Genomic DNA, 16,937 nt, shown 5'->3' on the forward strand with positions numbered 1-16,937 from the left:
TTGACCCCAATGCTGACTATGAAGGTTCATTGCCTTAAGTAAATAAATACCCCAAAAGGATGAAAGGTAAAGTTGACCTCAGTGGAATTTGAACTCGAACTCCTGACTCCAATATAGTGGTTTCAAATTTTGGCACAAGGCCAGCAAGTTCAGGAGAGACAGTAAGAGTTACATCGACCCCAATGCTTATTTTATCAACCCCAAAAGAATGAAAGGCAAAAATCAACCTTACAGAATGGAAAGATTGACAAAATATCTCTCAGCATTTTGCCCAGTGTGCCACCCTCTGACTCCAATCTATTAGTTTCGAATTTTGGCACAAGGCCAGCAAATTTGGGCGACGAGTCGATTCAATTACCTCAACTGCAGTGTTCAACTGGTACTTATTTCATCGACTTCGAAACGATGAAAGGCAAAGTCGACCTCGGCAGGATTTGAACACAGAACATGAAGACGGCCGAAATACCACCAAGCATTTTTGCCCAGCACGATAATGATTCTGCCAGCTCGCTGCCTTAAGGACTTCATATATTGGCAGGTATTTCGTCGTACCAAGAGGGGATAATAGATAGTACAGAATAGAAGTGTACAAAAGTCAACACCAATTGGGAACTTAGAAACTTTTTAAAATAAAAACTACAATAGAGTTTAGTTTAAACTTTTTATTTTTATTAACTGAATGAAAGAAAAGACGTCAGGTCATCACCAGTACAGTGAAATACTGTCCCCACATATTAGCTCCTGTACAGGTTGCAATTCAGTTCTTAAAAGTGTTTTATTTGTATTGTTTTTAAGTTATTTTAATTATTTACTTTTTATTTTTAAATTTTTTAATACCATGTACCAACTTACAGAAGGTTTGTAAAAGAAAGTGTGTGGGGAGATGGGAGCAGTATTTGGGAAGGAAGAAAAAGGTGGGGGAAGGATTTTTTTTTCTTTTAGAATTTTTAAGTGACAGGGGGTCTTTTTTTGTTTTATTAAAAAAAAATAAAGAAAAACAGGGGGACAGGAGGTTGGCAACAGTTGGATTTGAAATCAACTTGTGACTCTCCAAAATAGAAAAAAAAAAATTTTTTTTTAAATAAATAAAATTTTTTAATGCACCTTAATAACTTAGTAGTAGTAGTAGTAGTAGTAATAATAATAATAGAAGTGGTAATTGTTTTTCATTTTTTTTTTTTGGCAACCAGCATTATTTCCAACTCAAACCCTGGAACAAGTTTAAGGAGAAAGAGGACAAAAAAAATATACCAGATTTTCAACCTGCACCAGATCTAGTTCGAATAAGTGGTTTTTCTTTTTTTTAAAGTTTTAACTTTTAAATTGAGAGAGAGAGAGAGATAGGGAGGGAGAGGGACTTGGTATGCTAATTTTCATTTTATTATTACAATTTTTTTTCCTTCCTTTTGAACATATTCAATTTTTATAAGTTTCTTTTTTTTTTTCAAAGTTTTATTTTATATATATTAACTTGGGTTTTTTTTATACTCTTTTTTCCTGTGTTTTTTTTTCAAAGAGGCTAATCTGACCCATAAGTTTTCTAGGAAGATTGCCTTAAAAATAAAATAAACAAAAAAACTGTTAACCACCATTTTCTGAAAGTTTTGTTGGGAGTTTTGAAACATTCAAAATATAGAAGTGTGTGTATGTATATATATACATATATGTGTGTATGTATATATATACATATGTGTGTGTATATATATATATATATATATTATATATACATATATATACATACACATACATGCATGCAAGATACATTTGCAGCTGTTAATGCAATTTTTAAAATTTTAAGTTTGGGGTTGTTTTTTTCCTTGTTACGATTTTTTTCTTTCTTTGGATTATATATTTTTTCATTTATTTATTTTTCTTTTACAATTTAATCATCATTACCTGAGCATTTAACAGATATATTATTATTATTTTTTTTTTTCTTTGCATCATTTTAAAAATTTTCTTTAAAAAAATCTTCTCTACATAAGACTTTTAAACAAAATCTCTTTCAGGAACCTAGTACAAGAGATTCAGTGTTTTAAATTATTTGGGTTTTCAGTAACTTTTATTAGAAAATCTAAAGCTTGTTATTTTTATTTTTTTTTATTATTTGTCTAAGATTTGTGAGAGGTTTTTTAGGTTGTTGTTTTTTTTGCAAATAAATTTTTAGTTTAATTTTGAAGTGAAGAGGGGGGGGATTTAAATAACAATGTCATTTAGACGTTGCCTATGTTCACATACAAAGTGTATTACATATAATATATGTGTGTGTGTGTGTGTATGGGAATGGTAAGGAGAGAGAGGGAGGAACTAAAAAACACTACTTCCAAGAAAGAAAAACGTTAAATTGACATTTTTATTGTAGAATTTTATATATACTATATATATATATACATATATATATATATATATATATATATACTCATATATAATTTCCAAGAAAACAAATTTTCAATTTTAGTTGTTGCATTTTTTCGGAGAGGAGGTTTCTTGGAGAAAACCATTTCCCTCTTCCAAGATTACAGAAAGAAACTAAATTGAAGCCAACCAGGACACGTGGTAACAGTAATAGTAGTAAGTAGTAGTAGTTATAATAATAATAATAATAATGGTAAAATAACAGAGAGGGTGGAACAAGTAGACAAGTTATAAAAAGTGTGGGCTGTGAGGGAGTGACCTAGAAAAAGGAAAAATCATAGAACAAAAATACAAAATTATAATAATAATAATAATAATAATAATAATAATAATGTACATAGACATGGGTCAACTCCATTATGTCCAGCAAGGAAACAATACGAAATAGAATAATAAAAAATAAATAGAGGAGAAAACAGATAGATGGACATGAGGACAATTGATTAAGTCACGGTACACATACATACACACATATATATACACAGTCACAGCACGCACGTGGGTGTGGTGAGAGAGAAAAAAAAAAGAGAGACAGACAGATATACAGGTTGTTGGCCAAAAAAAGTTTTAGTAGTTTAGTTTTGTTTCTCTCTCCTTCTCCACACATTAATTAATTAATAATTATAATTATTGTTGTTGTTGTTGTTAATGATGTTGTTGTAAATCATTCGTACAAATCTACGACCAGTCTCCATCACAACTAAAATCTTTCAACATCTCCAATATGTATCGTACTTTTTTTCTTTTTTTTGGGCAAATTTTAACTGTTACATTTTTTTTGGTTATATTTTCATTTATAGTTAATTGCAGCAGCAGGAGGAGATATTTTTTTTCTCTTTCTAGTTTTTCCAATTTTTTTTTTATAATACTTTGTTTCCAATTAAAAAAAAAATAATAATAATGGTAAAATAAATATAAAACTATCACCATCAGCATTATGATAATGATCAAAATATTTCTGGAGTTTATGAGATGGGACAATCTACCCCAGGATGGGGGTGGTAGTTCATACAGATTCACATATATATATATAGATAGATATATATATATATATATATATATATATATATAACATACCACATGTATATATAACATTATTACAACTATAATATATATGCAGAGAGAGAGGGAGAGAGTATCAAGTAGTGTTACCTGCTCTCTCCACCACCCGCATCTGTGAAAAGGGGTGAATATTTCCCAACAGAATAAACATAAAAAATAAATTTTTTTTTTAAAAAAGGAGACATTTTTAAGGTAAAAAAAAATTATTAGAGGACAGGACAACAGACTCCACCAACCGAAGAGGCACCTTAAAGTGGAGGGGGGGAGTGAGATATTCTCTACAGACACACATACACACACTTGGTTGGTACTGGCAATTGTAGTAGTGTAGTAGTATAGTAGTAGTAATAATAATAATAATAATAATCATATAATAATAATAATTAAAAATAACAGTAATAGTAGTAGTAATTGTAGTGGAAGATGGTCAATTGTTGTTATCCATCATTTTATATAGAAACGAAGATAGTGGTGTACGTGTGTGTGCGTGATGGAGACGGTTGAAATAGATTGGCAGATGGAGAAGAGAGACTTGGAGACATGTAGGAGGTTAGCAGATAAAGACATCATAATAATAATAATAATCATTGATAATGACAATAATAATAATAATAATCACAATCAGAAATCAGCAAATAATAATAATTAAAAAAAAAAAGAAAAGAAAAATCATTTAAACATGACAGAAAAAGGATAAGTCTGGTGATGGGAGAGGTGAAAAGGATTTTTCGTGTTTCATTTTTTTTTGCTATACTTCACTGTGGTTTGGTGTTTTTTTTCATTTTCTCTTTTTCATCTTCTTGATGTTGTTGATGTTTTGTTCTCTTCAGTCTTTCTTGACGACCCCAGCATTGGTGGCAGCAGCTTCCTTAGCCTGGTGTGCCTGCAACACGGCCAGGGCTTCCTCAACTTTGGCCTGCAACGACTCGTGAGAGTCGATCATGTGTAACAACTCAGAGTTGTCAATCTCCAACAACATACCGGTGATCTTGCCAGCCATGTCAGGGTACATACCGTGAATCAACGGGAAGAGGGTTTCACCAAGCATCTGTTTCTGTTCTTGTGGTGGAGCTGCTGCCAACATACCGGAGGTGAGAGGTTCTTGTCCGTGGACGACTACCGGTTGCTGGGCAGTGGGCTGACCTAGCATCGATTGCATCGTACTCATGGGGCCGAGAGGTCTCATCGGGCCGAATTTAAAGTTGGCTCTGGAATTCTGTGACTGCATGTTAGTTTGTCTTCCGGTAACGGAGGGAGGGACAGCCATTCTCTGTCCTGTTTGTCCAGTGATGGGCCGAGAACCAAGGTTGCTGCGAACTGTAGACTGAGCCCCCGTTGGACGGGTTTGTCTCATCTGCTGTGTAGCCAAAGACTGGTACGCAGCGGCCTGCTGGGCCGGGGCTGGCCTAATAGCTGTTTGCCAGCGAGGACCCGGGGCCCTCAACTGCGTTATCGGAGAGGGATAGTATCTTTGTTGAGGCATGGTTGGTACGAAGTAACTGGTTGGATTGCTGGCCTGGAAGATGGTGTTGATCGAACTAAGCGGGTTTCTAATAGTTTGTATTCTCTGAATATATTGTGAGGCGAGTTGGGCCTTACGCTCTTCCTTCTGTTGAGCCAAAGCAACGTACAGCGGTTTGAACACTAAGATGCGGCCGTTCATCTCGGTCACTGCCTTCGTAGCCTCCTCAGGGGATGAGAAGCAAACGAAACCGAATCCTCTAGATCGTCCATTTTCGGTCATAACTCTAGCACTGGTGATAGTTCCAAACTGAGAGAATTCCTTACGTAAACGCTCATCATCAATGGCGTCGTCTAAATTCTTCACATAAAGATTCACTCCTTGGTAACGGTTAATACGCTCCATTTTAATTTTTTCAAACTTCTCCTTCAATTCAGCTTGTCGTTCAGCTTTTTTCTGTGCTCGGCCGGCATAAAGTATGCGCCCGTTCATATCCATGCCATTGATTTCATTTACAGCAGCTTCAGCCGCCTCAGCCTCTTCAAAGCTCACAAACCCGAACCCCTTGGATTTTCCTGTCTCGTCTTTCATCACTTTAGCGCTGGCTATTTTGCCGAACTTCTCAAATACTTGGCGTAGTTTATCGTCATCCAGGTCATCATTGAAATTCTTCACATAGACATTAGTAAACTTTTTGTATTTATCTCCAAGCTGTTGCATTCGTTCCCTTCGAGGAATGAACTTTCCGACGTATACTTTTTTCCCGTTCAGTAACATACCGTTGACTTTTTCAATAGCACAACGAGCAGCTTCTCCAGTTTCAAAATGTACAAATCCATACCCTTTAGATCCGCTTTCATCAGAAACGATTTTACAAGACAGAATATTACCAAATGCTGAGAATGTGTCGTACAATGCCTTGTTGTCAATGCTTTTGTCGAGGTTTTTGATGAAGACATTACCCAGGCCTGATTTACGAAGGGAAGGGTCACGTTGAGACCACATGATGCGGATGGGTCTCCCTTTGATGGCGTCGAAGTTCATTGTGTCTAAAGCTCTTTCAGCATCAGCTGGCTGTTGGAAATTCACGTAGGCATAACCGAGAGAACGGCGAGCAATCATGTCCCGACAAACGCGAATAGAGGTGACGGGTCCGGCAGAAGAGAATTTCTCGAAGAGAAGAGCCTCTGTCACGTCCGGGTGCAAGTCGCCTACATACAACGACGCCATCGGGTAGTTTGGTGCTGTAGGATTCATCTGTGAAAGTTTTTGGTCAGAGTTCTTGAATAGAGTTGGTTAAGTTTGAGTTTTTTTGGGGGGGAAATATTTTTTTTTGTTCTCCTCTGCTGGCAATACAATGGCCTCCTAGGTGGGAGAGGTCGTCCTGCTTTCCAAGTGAAATAGCAATGGTGGAAAACTAAATGGCGGAAGGAAACGGTGATTTCGCAAACCTCTCACCTACCTAAAATAAGCCTACCCGCTTATAGCCCCACAGTTCAAATTTTGCGAGTATTTTTTCTCCAATACAATCCAAATCAAATGAATTCCGTCAATATATTACATTTTAAAAACGTTCTTGATACTTTAAAACATAAAAATAGTATGGTTTGCTTGCATTTATGTATATTTTAGCATTTTATAACTTGAATAATGTCAGTGGTTATCATCCAGTTAAAGCAAGTTATAATTCAATTTTTAGTATTATAAACAGTAAAATAGAAATAATAAAAAAATAGCAACGCTTAATTCGCATAAATATAGATTTTATATCGTTAAATGCAGATTAAACAAGCGGAAGAATTTTATAAGCGCTTAATTTTTTGCATCACCGCTAGCACGTGATTTGCTATTGTAATCAGTTAACGCCATGTAGTATAAAACGAAATCTCAATAAAATAACGATGACACAAACATCTTTCATTAAAAATTTTAATTTAAATAATAAACAAACCTTATGACGCCTTCATTTCACAGTTTAGTCTTAAATATTTCAAGTCAAATTTCAGATGAATTAGGTACTTGAGTGTGAAGCGGAATGATATAGTCCACACACACACACCTGCCGACCGCAGCACTCGCGTGAAAGTGGCGTATGAATTATACGAAACGCAATAAACAACGGATTTCATCAGCAGACATTTTCTCTCCCTTACTCTCTCTCTTATACGCTCCCTTTCTCTTTTGTACTTTCCCTCTGTCTTACTCGCACACTTTCTTCTTCCTTTACCTTCTCTCTCTATCTATGTGTATTTCTGTTGTATAATCACTCTCTCTCTCACTCAATCACATACACTTTCTCTCTCTCTCTCCCTAACTCACAGTATTTCTTACGCATACACCCGCGCACACAGATACACACATATACGCTCTAGCATCATACTCACACTATCTCATTTACACACACACACACATACACATATATGCTCTTTAACACATACATATTCCCTTTAGCAATACATTCACACGCTCTGTTTTACACACACACACATGTCTTTCTATGTCTCATTCAAACATCTTAACGTTTATGGAGGGACAACTTCCAGCTTCCGAATTAAAATAAGATTTCTTTATGAAATTCCTACAGGAAAAAACCGTTATCTCTCACTCTCTGTTTCCTTATATTAGTCACTCTGCCTTTTAATTAACCATTTACTCATCTCGTCATGTTATTTATTTTTTTAAAAACAATTAAATAAATAATTAATTAAAACGAATAGGTTCTTTATTAACCACAATATAAGAGAATTAAAACATTAAATTGTTGGTATTCTGTAGCAACTGGAATTCGAAAAATTGTCTGTAGTTGCTACAAACACGGCAGAATGGTGATAATAATAATAATGTTAGCTTAACGTTCTGAAATAAACCTTTGGAACCGGTTTATGACCAAAGAACAGCTCTTTGAGAATATATTTTAAAATGTATAAAATTATATTAGATTTATATGATAATGTTTTAAGGACAAATTAAGACCGTTAGTAGTTTAAATGGTACAAGTTTTCAAGCCATATGCTGCTATTTATATATATTTGAATTAAATACTTTTACGTTAAAATCCGTTAAATATAAATGGGTGTTGTTGTTTTATTTAAAGCATTTTTTAAAAAAATAATGATAATTGATAATGACAATAATTAAACAGTAAATGGTATTTCGTGGGAGATAGGGAAAGGAATTACGATTATTTTTAATATTTCAAAAATATTCAATTTGTCTTTCCGTTATTCACGAATAAAATACGTATATATATCTAAATATAATTTATATACACGCTCTTAAGATACAAACTTACATGTATATTGATATATATACATATTAGATACAAACTTGCATGTATGTATGTATAATTGCCTCTATATAATTTATATACATGCTATTAGATACAAACTCACATGTATGTATAATTTTATATATATATATATATATATATATATATATATATATATGCATGTGTGTATTAATTTGGTGTATTTTGTATGCGTGCATCGGATTTTTGGTGGATTCCAAAAGTAAAAATATTCCCATTTTTTTTCCACGTTGCTTTTTCAAAAATAAAAAAAACGAAAAAACAATAACGGTAAATATTAAAATACGACATAATACTTATTATATTATTAAAAGAGTTTCGTTTTCGTCTTTTATAACATAATTTCTTCGAACAGATGAACGAAATATTAATAACCATTTTTACAGTGGTTCATAGATCTAAATTTATAATGGAAAAAAATATATATATCTACATTTATATCAATAGTAGAAATAGCGTTTTGTATTTATAGAGAATATATTTATCTATATTTACAGTAGAAAATATATATATATATATATTTCTATCTATATTTATAGTAAGATGGTTATTAAAAGAAGGTATCGCCACTTGGCGCTCTCTTCGTGTTGCCTGTCTTTCAGAAGAAACCACAGACTGCCTACTATATTTACCGCGCTTGTCAACAAGGAATAATGTGTCATTCTACACAAGCAGCTGACGGTTTGATGTAGTTAAAAATGACAAATTCTCTTCCATCCAAAGTCTCAAATCATCTGTCAACCCAACCGCTTTTTAAAAAAAAAATGTGAACCCACAGTCAACGACTAAAGATTCGGTGACAATTGCTCCAGCTGGTTAATAGTAGCAGTCAGACACCCATATACATCTGGCTGCTGCTGTCTTTAAATTGGGTGATCAAATAAACGAGAGAGAGAGAACAAGAGAGGGAAAAATGCCCTTGTTATATAATCGCTCGACTTGTAAAAAGAAAAAAAAAAGCTCCTTAAATTTCTCTCAAGATGCAAACCTATTGAGGGCAAGCCAAATAGGGATTGCCTATGCTAGAAATAGCAGTCACTTGTACTGCTCTCAAATCACACACTCCGCTGTCTTATATAACATCAGGACGCCTTAGATAGTGTAAATCTGGTGACAAATTCTTTTACATTTAACCAGGTCAACCACATTTTTTTTAAATTTGAACCCACAAACAACTCAAAGATTCTGTGCCAGTTGCTCCACCTGGCCAATGGTAGCAGTCAGACACCCATTCACATCTGGCTGCTGCTCTCTTTAAATTGGGTGAACTCAAACCAGAAAAGACAGACAGACTGAAAGAAACAGAGGAAAAAGACCCTCCTTGCATAACTGCTCGACATGTTTCAAATAAATAAATGAAAACAGCTTAAATTTCCCTCAAGAAGGAAACTTTTTGAGGGCGAGGCCAAAAGAAGTCTCTGTGTAGTTGCTTAACCTGTTAAAAATACTTGTCATATGCGATGCTCTCAAAGTCTTAAATAATGTCAGGCCAACTCAGATAACATAATCCTGAGGATAAATCTTCTTCAACATCTAATCATGTCAACTGCTTTTTAAAAAAATGCAAACCTGTAAACAACAGCTAATTATAGGAGAGTATTGTAGTTCGCTTGAAGCATTGTGTATTGTTTGTAAAGAACAAAAAGTTTAGAATGGTACAACAATGCACTATAAAACAAAAAATGGACTATATACCTGTTGTAATTTGGTTATCTATCGTCCGATGATATTTCGGAATTACAATTCCTTCTTCAGATCTTCTTAGCTGAAGTAAACAACTAATTACTCTGTGACAGTTGCTCCAGCTGGCCAATGGTAATAATCAGGTACCCATTTACATCAGGTTGCTACCTCAGGAGTCCAGGAACATTCCTTTCTACTATAGGTACCAAGGCCTGAAATTTTAGGGAAGGGGGTTAGTTGATTACATCAACCCCAGTGCATAACTGGTATTTATTTCATCGATCCTGAATGGATGAAACTCGACCTCAGCAGAGTTTGAACTCAGAATGTAAAGACAGCTGAAATGCCACTAAGCATTTTGTCCATCGTGTTTACAACTCTGTCAGCTCACGCCCTTGATATGAGCTTCAAATTTTGGCTTGGGGTCAGCAATTTCTGGAGAAGGGATCAGTCAATTACAGCAACCTCAGTGCTCAACTGATACTTATTTTCTCGACCCAGAAAGGGTAACAGGCAAAGTTGACCTCGGTGGAATTTGAACTCGCAATGCTGGTTTCAAATTTTGGCACACACAATGAAATAGTCATTGGTATACCATGCCAGTGGCACATAAAAACACTGTGCCGGTGACATGTAAAAGCACTCATGCTGGTGATGTGCTGAGACACCTGTGCCAGTGATACATAAAAAGGCACACACACAGGGGACCAAGACTTCTGGAAGTTTACTGTGCTTGAGAAGACATGTCAAGCTAAGTTCATAGCTGCCCTTGCATATAGGCATGCTCCCCCCCTTACATCCCACTTCAGCTGAGTGTTCCTAATTTTACATACTTTCCTTGAAAGGATAACAGGCAAAGTTGACCTCCATGGAATTTGATATTGGTTTCAAATTTTTGCTCAAAGCCAGCAATTTCATGGGAGGTAGTTAAGTTGATTATGGTTGACCCAGTACTCAACTGGTACTTGTTTTATCAACCCTGAAAGGACAAAGGGCAAAGTTGACCCCCAACAGCATTTGAAATCAGAATGTAAAGTTGAAAGAAACACCACTAAGCACTTTCTCTGGCCAGGTAACCATTCAACCAGTCCATTGCTTGCAGTAATCTAATAATATTGGTTTCGAATTTTGGCACAAGGCCAGCAATTTCAGGAAAGGTGAGCTAGTCAATTACATCAACCCCCAGTGTTCAACTGGTACTTATTTATCAACCATGAAAGAATGAACAGCAAAGTTGATCCCATGAAGAATTTGAACTCAGAACATACAAACAAAATCCTGGCGTGCTAAAGATTCTGCCAGCTCGCTGCTGTAGAGTCCAATAACATTAAATTCTAAACTTTTGACTTATGTTCCACTCCAAAGAAATGACAAAAATGGTGCTAGCTTTAATGAAATAGTCATTGGTATACCACGCCAGTGGCACATCATAAAACCACGTACCAGTGACATGTACAAGCACTCATGCTGGTGTCACATAAAAAGCACCCACTACACTCTAGGAGTGGTTGGCATCAGGAAGGGAGTCCAGTGATAGAAACCATATGTGTGTATGTGTGCCTGTATGTATCCAGTCCATACCAATATAGAAAACAGACATTAAATGATAACAAGAGTATTCAGAGAGCGCAAACCTCTGCCAAGGCAACACCAACATCCTCTCAACGATTAGCTGGAGATGATTTTTAAAATGAGAATATCTGAAATAAACTTAACTGCTCTCACAAACGAGAATACTAAAAATGAATCTGACCGCTCTCAAAAATTAAGTAAATAAAACACAAAAAATAATTCAGAATCCTTGTCTGGTACCGGATTGATCCCAAAATCTAATCAGTTCATGCCAGTCACAAGGCCATGGTTTGACAAAGGCAAAGGAACTCCTGAACAAGCTGAAGCACTCATTTGAGCCAAGGATAATCTGGTTCTTCTCAGATGAAAGGACCAGTTGCATAACACCCACAACAGGTGGCCAAGTGGTTTGCCTACAATCCATGTGTTGTCCCACATATGAAAACCAAGTTGATGATCTTTGTGTGTCAGTCTCCAGTGAGGCAGATGTCATGCCTCCTCACATATTTGAACAGGGCCTTGGGCTCAGTTCAGAGACCTATGTGAAGCTGGTGGAGACTATGATCAAACCTTGGCTGGATGGCCATATGTGTGGCAGCAGGAGTCAGCTCTTGCCTTACCCTCAGAAGGAGCCAGAAGTAATTCTTGGAGAATTTCTATGACTTCTATTGACCCCAAATTCTGGCCTCCTAATTTCCCCAATTGTAATCCCATGGATTACTATGTGTGCAACGCAGTTAGGTGGCACCAACTGCTCTGCCTGCAACACCAACACCAAGCTGGTGTTCAAAGGTCCTCCCAATCCTCAAGGAGATTCACTGAGACACTGAATGCGACAAGGCCGACCCTTTGAAACACAGGTATAACTCACTTTTGCCAGCTAAGTGAACTGGAGCATTCATCATCATCGTTTAACGTCCGCTTTCCATGCTAGCATGGGTTGGACGATTTGACTGAGGACTGGTGCAACCGGATGGCTACACCAGGCTCCAATCTAATTTGGCAGAGTTTCTACAGCTGGATGCCCTTCCTAACGCCAACCACTCAGAGAGTGTAGTGGGTGCTTTTACGTGTCACCCGCACGAAAACGGCCATGCTCGAAACGGTGTCTTTTATGTGCCACCCGCACTAGAGCCAGTCCAGGGGCACTGGCAACGATCTCGCTCGAAAACCCTACAAGGCCAGTCAGGCGGTACTGGCAATGGTCACGCTCAGGATGGTACATCTTATGTGCCACCCGCACAAGAGCTAGTCCAGGGGCACTGGCAACGATCTCACTTGGCTTGCTGGGTCTTCTCACGCACAGCACATTTCCAAAGGTCTCGGTCAGTAGTCATCGCTTCGGTGAGGCCCAATGTTCGAAGGTCTTGCCTCACCACCTCAGCCCAGGTCTTCCTGGGCCTACCTCTTCCACAGGTTCCCTCAACTGTTAGGGAGTGGCACTTTTTCACGCAGCTATCCTCATTCATTCTCACCACATGTCCAAACCAGCGCAATCATCTCTCTTGCACACCACTACTGACGCTTCTTATGTTCAGCTTTCCTCTCAAGATACTTACACTCTGACGGGTATGTGAAATAAAAAGTCTTGCTCAAGGACACAATGTATTGTCAGCAATTCACAAGTTGAATACCATATCCCCATCACTAAGCCATGGGAATTCACACACACACACATGTATCATCATTTAACATGTTTCTATGCTGGCATGGGTTGGATGTTTTGACTGGGGCTACACTAGGTTCCATTTGTCTATTTTGGCCCATCATATATATATATATATATATATATATATATATATATATATATATATATATATATATTTATGTATATGTATATCATCATCATCATCATCATCGTTTAACGTCCGCTTTCCATGCTAGCATGGGTTGGACGATTTGACTGAGGACTGGTGAAACCGGATGGCAACACCAGGCTCCAGTCTAATTTGGCAGAGTTTCTACAGCTGGATGCCCTTCCTAACGCCAACCACTCAGAGAGTGTAGTGGGTGCTTTTACGTGTCACCCGCACGAAAACGGCCATGCTCGAAACGGTGTCTTTTATGTGCCACCCGCACTAGAGCCAGTCCAGGGGCACTGGCAACGATCTCGCTCGAAAACCCTACAAGGCCAGTCAGGCGGTACTGGCAATGGTCACGCTCAGGATGGTACATCTTATGTGCCACCCGCACAAGAGCTAGTCCAGGGGCACTGGCAACGATCTCACTTGGCTTGCTGGGTCTTCTCACGCACAGCACATTTCCAAAGGTCTCGGTCAGTAGTCATCGCTTCGGTGAGGCCCAATGTTCGAAGGTCTTGCCTCACCACCTCAGCCCAGGTCTTCCTGGGCCTACCTCTTCCACAGGTTCCCTCAACTGTTAGGGAGTGGCACTTTTTCACGCAGCTATCCTCATTCATTCTCACCACATGTCCAAACCAGCGCAATCATCTCTCTTGCACACCACTACTGACGCTTCTTATGTTCAGCTTTCCTCTCAAGATACTTACACTCTGACGGGTATGTGAAATAAAAAGTCTTGCTCAAGGACACAATGTATTGTCAGCAATTCACAAGTTGAATACCATATCCCCATCACTAAGCCATGGGAATTCACACACACACACATGTATCATCATTTAACATGTTTCTATGCTGGCATGGGTTGGATGTTTTGACTGGGGCTACACTAGGTTCCATTTGTCTATTTTGGCCCATCATATATATATGCATCTCATGTGCCACCCTCACAAGAACCAGTCCAGGGGCACTGGCAACGATCTTACTTGGCTTGCCGGGTCTTCTCACGCACAGCACATTTCCAAAGGTCTCGGTGAGGCCCAATGTACGAAGGTCTTGCCTCACCACCTCAGCCCAGGTCTTCCTGGGCCTACCTCTTCCACGGGTTCCCTCAACTGTTAGGGTGTGGCACTTTTTCACGCAGCTATCCTCATCCATTCTCACCACATATCCATACCAGCGCAATCGTCTCTCTTGCACACTACAACTGATGCTTCTAATGTTCAGCTTTTCTCTCAAGATACTTACACTCTGACGGGTATTCACATTGACATTACACACCCAACGGAGCATACTGGCTTCATTCCTTGCGAGCTTACGTATGTCCTCAGCAGTTACAGCCCATGTTTCACTGCCATGTAGCATGGCTGTTCGTACGCATGCGTCATACAGTCTGCCTTTTACTCTGAGTGAGAGTCCCTTTGTCGCCAGCAGGGGTAAGAGCTCTCTAAACTTTGCCCAGGCTATTCTTATTCTAGCAGCTACACTTTCAGCGCACCCACCCCCACTACTAACTTGGTCGCCCAGATAGCGGAAGCTATCGACTACCTCTAGTTTTTCACCCTGGAATGAGATAGAAGTTGTTTCCTGTTTGTTTACAATCTTTATTGCACCTGAACATCTGCCACAAACAAAAACTAACTTTCTAGTTAACCTGCCTTTGATGTTGCTGCACCTCTTATGTGTCCATAGCTTGCACCGGGTACATCTTATAGAGTTACTACCTACTCCTTTTCTACATACTGAGCAGGGCCATCTACCTGAAGGGGTTTGTGTTTTATCTACCTTCCTACTTATTAGGATTTTGGTTTTAGCTAGGTTGACTCTAAGGCCCTTCAATTCTAGACCTTGCTTCCACACCTGAAACTTCTCCTCTAGTTCTGATAGTGACTCCGCAATTAGGGCAAGGTCATCAGCATAGAGGAGCTCCCAGGGGCAACCTGTCTTGAACTCCTCTGTGATTGCCTGGAGGACTATGATAAATAAGAGGGGGCTGAGGACGGAACCTTGGTGGACTCCTACCTCTACCCGGAATTCATTGCTGTACTCATTTCCAACCCTCACCTTACTGGCAGCATCTCTGTACATGGCTCGCACAGCTCTCACTAACCATTCTTCTATCCCAAGTTTCCTCATTGACCACCAGATAAGGGATCGGGGGACCCTGTCAAAGGCTTTCTCCATGTCAACGAAAGCCAGGTACAGAGGTTTATCCTTAGCTAGGTATTTCTCCTGCAACTGTCTCACTAGAAATAAGGCATCAGTAGTGCTTTTACCTGGCACGAACGCAAACTGCATCTCATCTAAATTGATTCGCTCCCTAATTAGTTGGGCTATGACCCTCTCTGTAACTTTCATAACCTGATCTAACAGCTATATATATATATCTTCTTGAGTGAGGTTTCTCTGTCCGTGAGGCGACTAGATGTGTTTGAGGGCTATGGTTGGTGTGACATGGATGGACAGGATGAGGAATGAGGAGGTGCAAAGACGAGCAGGAATGAGAGAAAAACTAACAACCAAAATGGCTAGACGAATGTTGAGGTGGTTTGGCCACGTGGAGAGGATAGATGAGGAGCGGATGGTAAGGAGGGTGATGAAGGCAGAAGTGGTAGGCAGCAGAACCAAAGCCGACCTCGGTTTGTGTGAATGGATAGAGTGAGGAAAGCTTTGATGGTTAGAGGTGTTGGAGTGAGAGAGGCAAGAGAGTTTTTAAATGATAGGAAAGCTTGGAGAGTGTTTGTGGACGGATGAGTGAATTTTGATGTTGCTCAAAGGGGGTATGGTCCCAGCATGATGCAGTGGGGGTAAACCAGCAATGACAATGAATTTTATATCATGAACTCCCAGGGAGTATTGCAAGGAGGTTCAATTTCTGAAGGGCTGCTTAAATGGGGCCTCACTGACCCCACTATTACTGTATTACCTAGCTCCTACGCTTATTGATTAAACTACAATCAGCATCAGTGCTTAGCACATTTGCAGAAATAAGTTTCATTACACAAGGGTAGAGGGCTGTGAAGTGGTCCAATAGTGGGGCTGAAGGCCTCAAAAGTACCCTGTGCAGGATCTAGCCTGAATGCTGCCTTCAAGGCTAGTATATATATATATATGTACACATACATACATCATCATCATTTAACATCCATCTTCCATGCATGCATGGGTAGGATGGTTCACATGAGTTGGCCAAGTTGAAAAACTACTCTTTGCCACTCTGTCTGTTCTGGCAGAGTTTTTACGGTTGGATGCCCTTCCTAACACCAACCACTTTGCATATACATATATATATATATATATATATATATATATATATATATATATATATATATATATACACATATACATACACATATACATACATATGTGCTTGTGTCTTTATCTGTCCCTCCATCAATGCTTGACAACTGGTGTTGGTTTGTTTACATCCACATAACTTAGAAGTCTGGCAAAAGAGACCAATTGAATAATCAGGCTAAAAAAAAAAAAAAAGTAAGAAGTACTGGGATTGTTTCATTTGACTAAAAATTCTTGAAGGCGGTGCCCCAGCATGACCACAATCTAATGACTGAAATATGTAAAAGATAAAGAAAAGAAACCAAAGTCAATAAGAAAAATAAATAAAAGAAGAAGCAAA

General features: G+C 38.4%; 1 protein-coding gene across 1 annotated transcript; it reads right to left on the bottom strand.

Annotated features, from left to right (window-relative positions):
* Nucleotides 1-647: 647 nt before the first annotated feature.
* On the bottom strand, nucleotides 648-7,119 carry LOC106873860 (polyadenylate-binding protein 4-like). The gene has a single exon (XM_014921375.3). The coding sequence runs from the start codon at nucleotides 6,194-6,196 to the stop codon at nucleotides 4,304-4,306; it is 1,893 nt and encodes a 630-aa protein (XP_014776861.1). The 5' UTR covers nucleotides 6,197-7,119; the 3' UTR covers nucleotides 648-4,303.
* Between the last annotated feature and the right edge of the window lie 9,818 nt (nucleotides 7,120-16,937).

Source organism: Octopus bimaculoides, chromosome 23, assembly GCF_046866305.1.
Source record: "Octopus bimaculoides isolate indiv1 chromosome 23, ASM4686630v1, whole genome shotgun sequence".
NCBI lineage: Eukaryota > Metazoa > Mollusca > Cephalopoda > Octopoda > Octopodidae > Octopus > Octopus bimaculoides.

What these genes read in the sequence shown, in the direction of transcription:
- LOC106873860 (XM_014921375.3), bottom strand. Translation starts at nt 6,196, where the DNA reads ATGAATCCTACAGCACCAAACTACCCGATGGCGTCGTTGTATGTAGGC.